The following is a 13191-nucleotide window of genomic DNA, read 5'->3' as shown; positions in this document are numbered from 1 at the left end:
TATTCAACTTTCAATTATCGTACGAATAAATTTTTATAGATTAATCAACATTAATTAAAATGATTAATCAACTATTATTTTTGGAATACGAGTCTAAATTATACACTTTTAGATTAACAATTCCGAAATCGTCAATTCGATGCATCACAAACATCCTGATGCGATTGTTATTTTGTAATCAGACGCAAAGAATGATGTCATAAATATACATGATAAAGTAGATCATTCTTGCAACAGATAACACAGAGCGTTTGAGCATATATTTGCTTTTTATAGGTACTCTGCGAATATTTATTGAGCTATTGAGTTTCCCATCAGGATGCCATCACGTAAAATGGGAAATAATATTTGTTGTTATCATTCATATGTCTATGTCTCAGGATCAAAAATCTCAAAGCGCGTTAGAAAAGAATAATTTACTCGATTATGCTTTTATTTTCATAAAGCACGAAGTAGTATTAATTAGATATTTCATGATTGCACCTTCTACTTTGGCACTTTACGCGGAATTAAAATTTGACGATTTACGTTTGGAAAAAGCTGTTTTTTTTGGCGACTAAAATGAAATTTAAAAAAAGCATTATATGTAATATATAATGCTATTATATATAATGATATTGCTTGTTACGCATTCATAATACTGGCTTTTGGGATGCCGACGTTCTATATCTCACTTCATTACTATATAATGAAAAGTTAATGATTGTCCGTCCCTAAACGCGAAATTCTTTGTGCATAATCGAAAAATTGCTCTATTAATGCTTTTACGTAATATCTACGATCACGATTGTAGTTTATTTAACTGAGCATGCTAAGTCCCAAGCTCCGTCACCGGAGTTCGATATATCATTTAGTTTATTCTAACCATTTACTTATCTTAATTAATTAATTAACTTTTTATATACTGGCTCTATTCGTCGTAATGTATACGATAAAATGGTGCTCTAGACTAGTTGAGCTGGCCTTATTTAAACATATATATATATATACATACGTATATATATATATAACAAACTGGAAAATAGAACAAATAAAAATTAGCTAGAAACACAGAAGAGAACAGATACACGCTTATATGTAATAACGATACGTCTTGTCGTGCCGAATCTATGACCTCGATCGCGATCTCAATCGCGCAAGCGGATCTTTCTTTCCTTAAAATCTTGAAGCATCCAAAAAATCAGTGACGCGCCTTTTTATAAAAGCTCGACAATTGTAAAACAATTACCTTACTCTTGCGTTCAACGCTCGTAATTCAGACATCGGCTCGATTTATTGTAGCTGCAATCGGAAAGATCCATCGAAAGATTCGCAAAAGACAGCATCAAGAGAACCAACTGATCAAAGTTGATCGGCATCGCGATTATTCAATTCGCGATTAAGCGTTAAACCTAATGAACGATTTGTTTGCTTCGTCAATCTATTTTCTCTTTTCCTAGTTGCTGCCCGTCCGATCGACCGGTCCGTCTTCGTGAGAAATTCGGGACGGGCCGGCTCGCGACGCGGCTCTTCAGGTCCCAAATGTAAGAAATATCATCGTCCGTCTCTCGCTCGCGTCCAGGATCACTCGAGATCACTGGCCTATTGCCAAGGACCGTTTCTCACCTTCGCTTCTCGTCGATCAACGTGCGCTTTCTCTCGCGTCGCACGACTCTGTGGACGGTCCTTTTCATCAGTGCCTCTTCATGTGAAGCGACAAATGGTCGCTTCGCGAGAACGATCGCTGACAGAGATGGCACTTGAACGGCTTTTGGCCCGTGTGCTTGCGATAGTGCCGCGTCAGCTCGTCCGATCGTGCGAATTTCCACGTGCAACCTTCCCACGTACACTGATATGGCTTCTCGCCTGCAACAGATAATGAAAACATATCTTAATGATAAAAGTATAACTGGCTGTAATACTTTAGTATTGAAAATTTTTATTTTTTTATGCTAGGATAAACTTGCATATAAAAGCAGGGCTTCAAGTATTAAAAGCACTTAAAATTTGATGCTTATTGTTTTGATTTTAATGCACTTTTAAATCATTTGAAGAATTTAATATAAAAATCTCGTGTGTTTAAATAATTGTTCAAAAATTTTCAAATTTTTTTTTGGATTTAATTAGAAAAAAATTATAAAAGAAGAGATTAAAAAAACATAGAATGCTATTTTAATTAATATATTTAGAAATTTATTATTGACAATTACTAAAATATTCTAATAACTATATTTTAATAATTTCATAGAAATATACAATATTCTACATAGAAACTTTATCGCGATAAAATTTCAATGCGTTAAAAATGTAGGTTTTGCAAAAATTAATTTTTTTGTAATTTGATGTAATGTGGATATTGTTAAACATAGTTGTCTGTTATACGTAATTTATGTGAAATTTATGGAATATCTAAAAAGAGAAAGAAGGAGAGAGAGATAAAAATAGGCAATCAACATCAATTGTATTAATCAATGAGTCATATGATGACTAAAAATAATAATTTATATCCTAATGTGCACAGTTAAATTTTTTAGCGATGATTGTTGAGTATACTCATTTATCAAATTAAAATAAGTTCGTTAAATACATATTACATACATTAAATACATATTAAATATATGTTTAAATTAATCTTAATATTGACAATTTCAAGAAAATACATTGTAATTAAAGTTTCTTGTTAAATTCGAAAATTTAATTTTTGTTTCAACATGCAATATGTGACAAATCTGGACAGTTTTTTCAAACATTACAAAAATTAAATTTCTTATTGCGTCAATTCGATGTAAGTGTTTAAGTATATATTTCGAAATGTGTTTATACATATGTGTGAAATAATACATACATAGTGTACATAATAGTTACATAATAATTTGAATAACGCAATAATATTATTGTACATACAGTTGTGCGTATTGCTTCGTCAACATTATATTCTGCTTAAATGCCCGCAAATTGATACGAATTAACGTGAATTCGCGTGAATGACGCAGGCCTTTATCGTTCATGCATAATCGACTTAATACATGAAAAAGAGAAATAAAAAGAGAAAAAAATACAATATCAAGGTCGCAAGATAACGCAAGTATATATAAGAAGTTCTATATAAAGAATTCTTCAAACGTATCTCTTTTAAAAATCAGTCGAAAATTGAATATTATTGAGTATTGAATATCATAGACCTCTGAATTGTTGAGATATCATGGTGTCTAAAGTATTTGTGACATTTGTAGTAATAATTAGCTTATTGGCTTTGCAACTTTCTGCTGCACGTAAGTGTTTAATATGTTTTTGCACGGAAAAAAAATTTACAGTACAAATTACAAAAAATATATTTTCTTTGACAACATTGATTGTAAATCTGGAATATAACAACATTAAAATATTTTAAATTATTTGTTTTATTGCTTATTATACATTTGTTTGTGTATCAAAATAATTGAATAATTACAATAGTTCTTTATAAAATATAATACGTATATATAATATTATTGAATAAAAATATCATGATTTCTCTTTTATATTAATATATTTCACGATTATATATATTAAAATATATTATATTTAATATATATTATACTTTTTACTAATTTTCTCCGTGTATTATCCATTAATTAATCAACTTTATATTTTATACTTAAAAGTTCTCATTATTTACATAGAGGAGGAACGAAAATGCGTACAAGGTAAATATTATTTTGATGGATGTAACAAGTGCTTCTGTGGTTACAATGGCATTGGGGCATGCACTAGAAGATTTTGTGATCCATCAGTGACGATTCCACCACCCGATGACTTTTGGCAAACAGATGTTGAACAAGACTAATTATTATATATTATAAAAAGTAAATGTATAAATAATAATTTACACAAGTACACCAGTATGTAATATTAATATATCTGCATATCTTTATACATGTTTATTTCTTTCGGAAATAATAGTTATAGAATAACTAGATTGCGTTATGCGATTTAAAAATATGATATAAAATGTGTGGAAAAATAGCTTCAACGTTTGAATCAAAAGTAAAATATTCAGTTAAACATTAACTTTGAATTCCACAAAATCTGATAATCTAAATAAAAAATCAATCTAAATTTCTCGATATACAATTGTATCATTATCAATTTATTTATCATTAAAATAATTTCGATCTCATAATCTCATTGTACGCCACGTCACGCTACGAAACTATCAATCCTCCACAAAAATCGAAACAGAAGTGAGGAATCGTTTTCATCCAGATGATTGTGGAAACGGTTCGGCAAATAATCGCCATCAAGTTCAATCTCTTCGTGCAACTGTCGAGACGAAAACGGACGGCGAATCAATCCGTTATGATCAGGTGGTAGATTTCGCGATCCCATTAAATCTAGATCGAATAATAATCTTGGATCGAGCGACGAAGACGATGACGCGTCGTCTCTTTAAATCTGATCTGGAGATGGAACATCGCGACCGTTTAATCGACATACATATTTGCGTCCATCCGCGAATTCTTTCGAGAGCGGCGCTTCTCCTCAGTTAATTGCGGATCGTAAGTCAGCGGGTCAAGATAAGAAGTGTTATTATCGCGAGGATCAAGACGGGGGAGCGGGAAGCGGCGCTTAACCCTTAATTTGGTATTTGCCCTTGTAAATGGCCGGTGTTAAGGCACAAGCGGAACAATTATCGCGTCGCGGGACGTGAGCCAAGTTGCTCCAACGCAAGACGAGGCAGAGTTAACACACACATTTATTATTACGCATTAGGAACGATTAATCTTTATAAATCGGACGTTTTAATTATTGAGCGATGCGCACGCAAAGAGGGAGATATAACCGTGAGATCGTTTTAATGAGAAATCACGCTTTCGATACATCCTCGCGGCGATTTCGCGTGGAAGTGGAGGTATTTCCTTCTGCGCAAATATTCCATCTTCCCCTTTCATCTCGCAATTTATCCCATTCTGTCTAAAATAATGGAATAACGCGCAACTCACAATCTCGGAAAATGGATTAGCATCGTTATAGTTAGCGTTACATTGTCCGTAACAACTAGTATCGCGAAAGAAAGAGAGAGAGAGAGAGAAAAAGAAAGGCAGTCACTACGGAATATTAACGCCACCTTTTTGACAGTACCGCGAGGCTAATTACCGAACGGTAATTAACGAGGTATACTCTACGTTCTTGAAAGCCGGTCGTAATTAAAGACGCGACGCAAAGGGAACGGCAGGTTGCCGCGCGGCTGGAAAGGATCGAGCTTTAGCGGTGCCGAGCAAAACGGCGGGGCGCGGATGATCGAAGGCACGCTCTCCGCGCCGTAGATCTAAATCGGCCGTTTTAACGTCCCGACGTCCATCGGGCGGAATATTATTGCGCAACGCGCTGGGGATATGCGAACGACTAATGACGTTACGAAGGAAATCGCGCGCGCGCGTATACGCGTTGCGTAATCGTGAGTAATTAGTCCATTTACAACCCGTACGAGGTGCACGTAATATCGACCGATGGGCGAGCGTCGCATTAGTTTTACCTCCGTTATTAATGTATTTCGATCGCGTTTTTTCGCGTTTTATTGCTCCATAGATTAACGTCGCGTTAATCCCTCCCTCCGTTTGTGTTTTACTTTCTTTCCCGTCAAGTTACTTAATCATAACTCGAGCGAGATTGGCCATTTACTTGCGACGTCGTTCTCATTTGCGACAGCGCGTGTGCATCCACGTATAAAGAGCGAAGTGTAATGAGTTAAATGTACGATTGAAGAAATAAATACCTTCGAAAGATTCAAATTGTTACTGATTACTTAATTAATTTTATTTTCTGAGCATTTTTTTTGCCTTATTTCTGAAAATTAATGAGGCAGAATTAAATTGCAGAAGCTTTGTCCTCTCAATTTAATTTTTTTCCAATTTAAGATTTTACTAAAAAAAAACTAGCCAAAATACATAACTGAAATTATAAAGAGATTCGCATAAAAATTGCTTATATTTTATTACTTATCAATCGCGACTGAATTCCGTTCGTGTCAAATTCTTATTCTGGTATAGATAGTATTATTTCTTCGTCTTACATTTGTGCATATTTTATAACTTTCTAATGAAGCCACACGACTATTAAACTCGCTGCAATATACCATTTTTTTGCGATGCAAATGCACGTGATTCATTTATCATTGCATGCGGAGACATTGTTTAATTATCGCGTAATAGCGTGTCTCGTCCTTTGTTACATTTCAAGATAGCGAGATAGATGGGACTATTTATCTTGGAACACAAGTCTACTAGAGTCACGCAGAGCGAAACTTCGAAGACAGTGTTGTATCGTATTGCGACATGATATACAAATAAGATGTTGCCTATGATGTATTAATTACAAGTTACAAGTCGGAGGAAATGATAAAGTAAATGTGTACGTACGTATAAATGTATACACACACACATAACATGGATTTATTTTCACACATAACATGGATTTATTTTCATACACAAATTGCATTAATCTTCTTCATAAAAAAGATGGAACTATCTATGTCATATTATGTACATTGTTGGCTACATTAGCCGTGGATATTATCGCTAAATCTGTAAAATTGGCAGCTTGTGCACGGTACATTTCGCAATTCTAACGTTTGACTATCAGTTAACGAAGCTGTACATTTCGACACATTTGCTGCGCGAAGCATATAATTATCACATCATAGCACGTGAGAAAGTTGCTCCGACGCATAGTTAAGCGACACGATGCGTGCCAGTAATGAGGAGCGAACTAACAGCTCTCTCGACTAGTTCGAAAAAAAAAAAACATAAAGCCTATGTCGTTCATATGCAGCGTTCACATGATGTCAATCTTAGACCGTAATAAAATTCAATGTTTTTGATGCATCTTGAAATAATATACTTCGTATAATCTAATTTTTAGGCACACAATTGAATTTGTTTCTCTCGTCAATGATATGAGATTACTTCTTTAATGCAATAAATAATAATTAAAAGTTATTAAAAAAATAAAAAAAGGGAAGATTTAAAAATTTAGTACGTGTATCTAAAAATTCATAATTTATGACATTTATTTTATATTCAATTTCTTATTTGAAGTTTGCTTATAGACTTTTATTTTGCATATGTTCCAAACTCAATTCAATTACTAAATCAACTCTTCTAAGTTTACTTACTGCAAACGAATAAGCGGAACCAAAGTATTATTACGAGTGCTATCGAACGCAAAAGTGAGCTAAGATTGTGGGAAGTTATTTGTAGAAAAGACAGAAACGATGATTTGCAACGACCAACGAAGAACAATGCGGAGAAGCGTGCTCGTCAGGAAATCGTTAACCCAGCCGAGAAGGTAATCGCAGCCTTCGGCATTAGTGCATAAGTGCATTGTTAATAACAGGGTACCTGAAGCACTACCACTCGTAGAGAAATCTACAGAGCGAACTGCTTGTGATCATCGGCGTATCCTTCGATACACGGAACCGATCGGCGGACGTTGTCCAGCTTACGCCAAGGCTAATTCGCCTTAATTAATACACGAGATCTCTCAGCAAACCTCCTGTCTATCAAGGGTCACGCCAATCGGCTGACACCGAGCTTATATTCTGATAGTTATGCACAGTGATTCTCAGCTTCCGTTCCTTATCTTCTTTGAACCATCAAATTACTTGCTACAGAGTACTGCGAATAATTCGCCTTTAATATAACAATAATTATAGACATAGATAGTTTATAAATGGAACAAAATTTAAAAAATTAAAACAGTAATAATTATATATGTCGAAATATATATATATATATATATATATATATATATATATATAGCATTTCGATAAATGATTGATTAATGCTGTAAAAAGAAAACGAATAAATGATTTTATTATAATTTATTATTTGTTTAGAGAGAGATTAAGATTTGAAAAAAATAACTGAATACATTATTATGTTTCTATGGAATATAAGTGTGTTGCTCAACTCGCATGAACTATAATCAATTGTAAATATATTTAAATTTATATCGCTCTGATTTATAATTATCTTCTTAAGGATTCTCTCGCGCGACTCATTCAATCAAAATTCTGACTCTGAAGTTGAAAATAATGATGCTTTTAAAAGAAACGGTTAGCATTCCTTAACTTATATGTAGAATCATACTCAGTTGAGGGAAATGCGATAATTAGAGATATTCCGTAGATATACATGTTGCTATGCGATTTCTCACAGGTAGATAAGAAATTTTATGTATACGTTAATGGGCGTAGGAAACATCTCTCACCATATAATCGTGCAAGGGCGATTTACCGTGCACTCATAATGAGCTATGATTCTCTACCTGTAATGCAACTCTCGTTACACGCAACAACGTGTGTCAGGTACACTGTTATTCGTCGATATTAAAAGTAATATTAGTCTGTTATTGTGTTCCGTTACATCGTCAATGAGGCGCGTAATATGAACAACGTCCAACATGCATAAACAATTAATATTGTTGATTGCATTTCATCTTTCGACCCGTTATTCCGCAGCTTTATTGAAAAGTACTAAACGTCATAATTTAAACTTACGACTTTTAACTGAACTTGCAAATATCGCGTGCCTGATTTTTAATGAAGTAAACATAATAGTCTATGACGCAAATATACATGCAATGGACAGAGCAGTGCATATTTTATGGCAGATAGTAATATTTATGAATCTTATAGCGAATAATTATCAAAATTAAATATTATATTTTGATAGAAAATAAAAATAAAAATTATTGTAATGAGAAATAATTTATAAAATATTTTAAAACTAATGGAATATGATATTGAAACTATAAATTGTTGAGAACTAACAAGCCTGTTATTTCTCCACAATTTTACGATCGCTCCCATCGGCTTCGCAACGACAGTCATGATCGCGCGAGCGAGTTACAGCACAGAATGGTAGAAATGACGGTAATCAATGAATTGGTATTTCCCACATTCAGACGGTATCCACCTCAGTAAGGGTATCTCGATGGCCGTATAGTGTTAGAATGACGGATAGACGGCGGTTTGCCACTAGAAACCGGCGTTATACCGATCGTTGAAACAATTAGTCGAAGCCAAGTACACAATCGCGAGTTGTACGTCAAGTAATGGTCTTTCGTTTGCCGATCATTGCAAACTGGGAATTTCGTAAAACGTCCATCATAATGGCATAATGCGCGAAGCATGTTCCGATCTTTGCAAACTTCGAGCAAGCTAGTTTCTCTCTTTGAGATCTCGGAGTGATCGGAGAAAATGCTAATCAAGATGACACGCATATCTTTCGTATATGCAAATAATTAAAATCAACATTCCAATATGTATACTCAGCGCTAAATGTGATTGATTTGTCAAAATAAATTTAAAAAATGAAAAATAATAGAATTTTAAAAGTATCATAATTATATCGAGTTATTAAAAATGTTTAATAATGCAGAGATAAATTCTAATTAATTTAAAATATAACATTACAAAATTGATGTGTTGTCGCGTATGTTATTAATAAAAAGATAACAATTTTATTTATCTCATTAAAAAAGAAAACTTTTCAGATATAAATTATGACATATAAACTCCGATAATGATATTATGGAAAAAGGCTTCAGGTTTCTCCATATCGAGCTATTTCTGGGTTGAGCACCGCGATCGTGCTGCGTCTCGGTTGAACCATGGACCAGACAAAAGATCCTGGTTCTCACGACCACGCCCTCTCCCCGCTGCCGCTGCCTTCTCCAGACGGCGGCGGCGATGCCTTCACGAAGGTACCTATCCACCGGAAATTCCTGAAGCAACCACCGCGCCGCGTCGTGTATGCACACGGAATGGAACGGCGCGATCTCTTCCAAGTTCTCGTGACGCGGTAATAAATGGCCGGAGCTTGGATCTATACGCGAGAGCGCCCGTACGAAAGCGGATAAAAGTGCGAGTTTTCTCTCCTGCTGGACAGAAGGCATCTCCAAGGCGACGCTACGGAACGGTATCGAATTTCCGCGAGGCTCTACGGTCGTGAATCCTAGCGTGCGAAAGTCGACGACCCTTGACCGCGACGGGCCGCGGATCACGCGCGCGAAAAATCTTGGCGGAGAATAACACGGCTGATGTGTGCCTCTTATCTGTTATCCTGCAAAAGAGAAAGAGAGAGAGAGAGAGAGAAGAGAAGAGTCGCGTGTTCGAGTCTGATGTAAATTCGTAAAGCGTGCGAGGAAACATGTGATTCTCATTAATTAGCCGTTCCATAAAAGTTAAAGATCCTCCCCGTAAATAAAATCGCAAAAGAGAGAAAAATCAATCATTTCTTCAAAATTCTTTCATCGAATCCACCATTCTTAAATCTCACAGAGAGAGCAACTAGTGATTATATGTCGCATTCAAACACCTCGTTCGAGAGAAGCGCGGAAATCGGTCTCGTAGAAATTAAAGGAAATGCCCGATGACTAATGGTTTACCGTCGAGCACTTGACCCGATCGGGCGACAAGTCGTTAACTACCGGTCATACGCTCGGGTTAAACATTATTATTATTATTATCGGAGGATCTCACGGCGATATTTGGTAGTGAGGTTACAAGCGTCGCGTCGATTTAACGTGGGAAGACGAAGATAATGACTCCAATCTACACGTAACCGAAGCTTCCTCCTCTCGTACGAGAAGAAGAAGCGATTTCCACGCTCGAATCACGCTATTTCGCTGAACGAGATCCTATCTTGTCTGTATAATCGCGATGTGACAATAAGAGTTTGCCCTCATAATTAAATTCTTTTCTGTCAGCTTACCTATCAGATATTACGCGTTCGCTGATTTCACATATTCTGCTATCATTGAAACAATAGCGTCAGCAACGAAACCACATATGCGAAGCGAGAGAAGGGTCGATGGTAAAGTGACGCGATTATTCCAATGATTGCTGACGCACGTGCGTGACTCACGATCATGCATAACGATCATCGAGATTGTAACAAGTTGGTTTCTTTCAATCGATCGATGTATTTGATCTTGATTGCTTTTCCCGATTCAGAGTTTCAATAAATTCCATAGTTTCTAACCGTGCATAGGAATCGAGAGATTTATGATACAATGTTTGTGTAATTTCTATGCATATAATTTAACTTTTTTTTTCTCTTTTTTTCCCTCTAGTGCGTATTTAACACAATATCTCTTTTGCTTGAAGATATATTTTTAAATTTTGCACATTATATGTACGAACATTTCTTGCGATATATGTCGATTGATTCGAAAAATATCGAAATTATTTGCTCAAAGATAAACTTACCAGTGTGGGTCCTCTTGTGCGCCTTGAGATGCGAACTCTTCGTGTAAACCTTGTCGCAGCCGGCGACATCGCATCTGTGAACCTTACGTCTCTTGAGCGCATCGCCGCAATCACCATCGACACCTAAATTGCCGCCATTTCCGCCAACGCCGGCATTTCCTCTACCACCTAATCCGATACCCCCCGCAAGCGGACGTTTCTGGAATGCGCTGAAATTAGATAATTAAATCCGCAAAGAGTTAAACATAATATCTAAACAAAAATCTGTCGTTAAAAATTATTCTAATTATATGCTTTTCTCATAACTTTTTTACAAAAAAAAATAAACAGATTTTTCCTATAAATTTTTTAAAATCGATGTATAAAATAAAACATCAAAAGTAATCAGAAATTTAAAAAATAAAAAAGAAGCAAGGGTTAAAGAAGAGATGTAAGTTAGATTACATAATTATAAATAAGTTAAGCTTTTTCGAAACGTAATTTAATTACAAAAGTTTACTTTGAATCAACTTTATTTTTGAAATTTTGTCATATCTTGATAAGTATACGATCAGCTTATGTTAAATTTATTTTTCATAGGAGAGGATTTGCGTAAACTAATTAACTTTTGACTATATGAAAAGCAATTAACATTTTCGAAACGAGAGACGACTGAGAAAAGATAAGAAATATTATTCCACGTTAAAATATAAATTAAAAAGTGGCATAATATGCGACACATGGCCAATTATAAAAGAATTAAATGTAAGATCGCGCGTTTTCTCTCGTCTGAAATTGCCTTCTAGTGCTCAAAGCGATGCACATATATCTGATTGTGAGATGATATTGATTACGACGAATGATAAGAAATTCGTCATTCTTTACCATTTTTATCAATATCAATTTCAATATGGAGGAGATATCTTCAATCGATCAATTTTGCGCATGGATCGCATGTTCACCGATCAACTGTCATTCTTACTTTTTTCTAGATATACAGCCAAATAATACTAAGATATAATCCCGTTTTTAATATTTATAAAGTTACTATTTTCAATGTAATTTAATTTGATTCCTATTTCCTATAATTTGAAAATACTTTCTTTTTAGGGAATCATTTTTTTCTGTGTATCTCCATAAAATCAACTTTAATAAAAAATTATACAAGTGATTTCAGAAAAGATACCGGAAAATTAAGGATTCATTAGATGATTCAAGAAAAAAAATCATTAAAAGGAAACGTTAAAGAGAGAAATTAAACTACTAATTTTTACATTTTATAATTCTATAATAAAATATAGGGAATTTATCACATTTCCTCTAACAGAAATTTAATAAAAATTTAAATCAGCACAAGTTGAAATTCCCCTTATTTACAAAAATAAGTAGAAATTATTTTCACAAACAAAATATTGTTTGCTCATTTATAGATGAATATATAAGTTCCTAACAACGCATTATTTACGATGTAAAGCTTTCTTTCCGAATTAAAAATGCCTTTTTCGGTAACACGAAAAACCGAACAATTCTTCGAAAGTTGTCAATCGGTCGATTAATATTGGACCGATTCGATTCGATCCATGAAGAGAAGAAAGGCATATCGGACTGGTTCGATCAATCTCAACTTGACACACTGAATTCTGGTAAGACTTGTTTTTCCGCCCAATACTCGTACGTGCTAACGATATAGATCAGCTTATGTTTCTTAAGATGCGTCATAAGTATTGATCAATTTGACACAGTATAAATATTACTTGCAGATTGTTTGTGGATAAATAAGGCAAATGATAAAAACAATTCGAAATAATTACGCGATATACTTCACAAATCTGAAACTATTGTATGCTTGATGAATTCGATTTTCAATTTATTTTTCAATTATCTCAAAATGCCAATTAAAAATGAATGTTTTCTATAATTTCATATAATTTTGTTATATAATTCGTAGTTATTCTTTTGACAGCAACATTTATGTAAAT

At 34.4% G+C, this 13191-nt stretch overlaps 1 protein-coding gene and 1 long non-coding RNA gene across 2 annotated transcripts in view; one reads left to right on the top strand and one right to left on the bottom strand.

The window, feature by feature from the left end:
• Positions 1-71: 71 nt before the first annotated feature.
• The window catches only part of LOC112638936 (Krueppel-like factor 6), a 22980-nt gene continuing 9860 nt past the window's right edge, over positions 72-13191 (bottom strand). The window contains exons 2-3 of the mRNA XM_025411576.1: positions 11234-11442; positions 72-1845 (exon numbers count right to left, since the gene is read on the bottom strand). Of these exons, the coding sequence (XP_025267361.1) occupies positions 1673-1845; positions 11234-11442 (382 nt within the window). The 3' untranslated portion in view covers positions 72-1672. The remainder of the gene's footprint in view (positions 1846-11233; positions 11443-13191) is intronic.
• On the top strand, positions 3074-3751 carry LOC112638932. Its single transcript, XR_003123223.1, has 2 exons — positions 3074-3251; positions 3642-3751. It is a non-coding gene; the product is annotated as an uncharacterized LOC112638932 (long non-coding RNA).

This window comes from Camponotus floridanus, unplaced genomic scaffold (genome assembly GCF_003227725.1).
Source record: "Camponotus floridanus strain SB8 unplaced genomic scaffold, Cflo_v7.5 scaffold40, whole genome shotgun sequence".
Classification (NCBI taxonomy): Eukaryota; Metazoa; Arthropoda; class Insecta; order Hymenoptera; family Formicidae; genus Camponotus; species Camponotus floridanus.
Note: the sequence above shows the minus strand (reverse complement) of the source record. Positions and strands in the feature narration are given on the sequence as shown.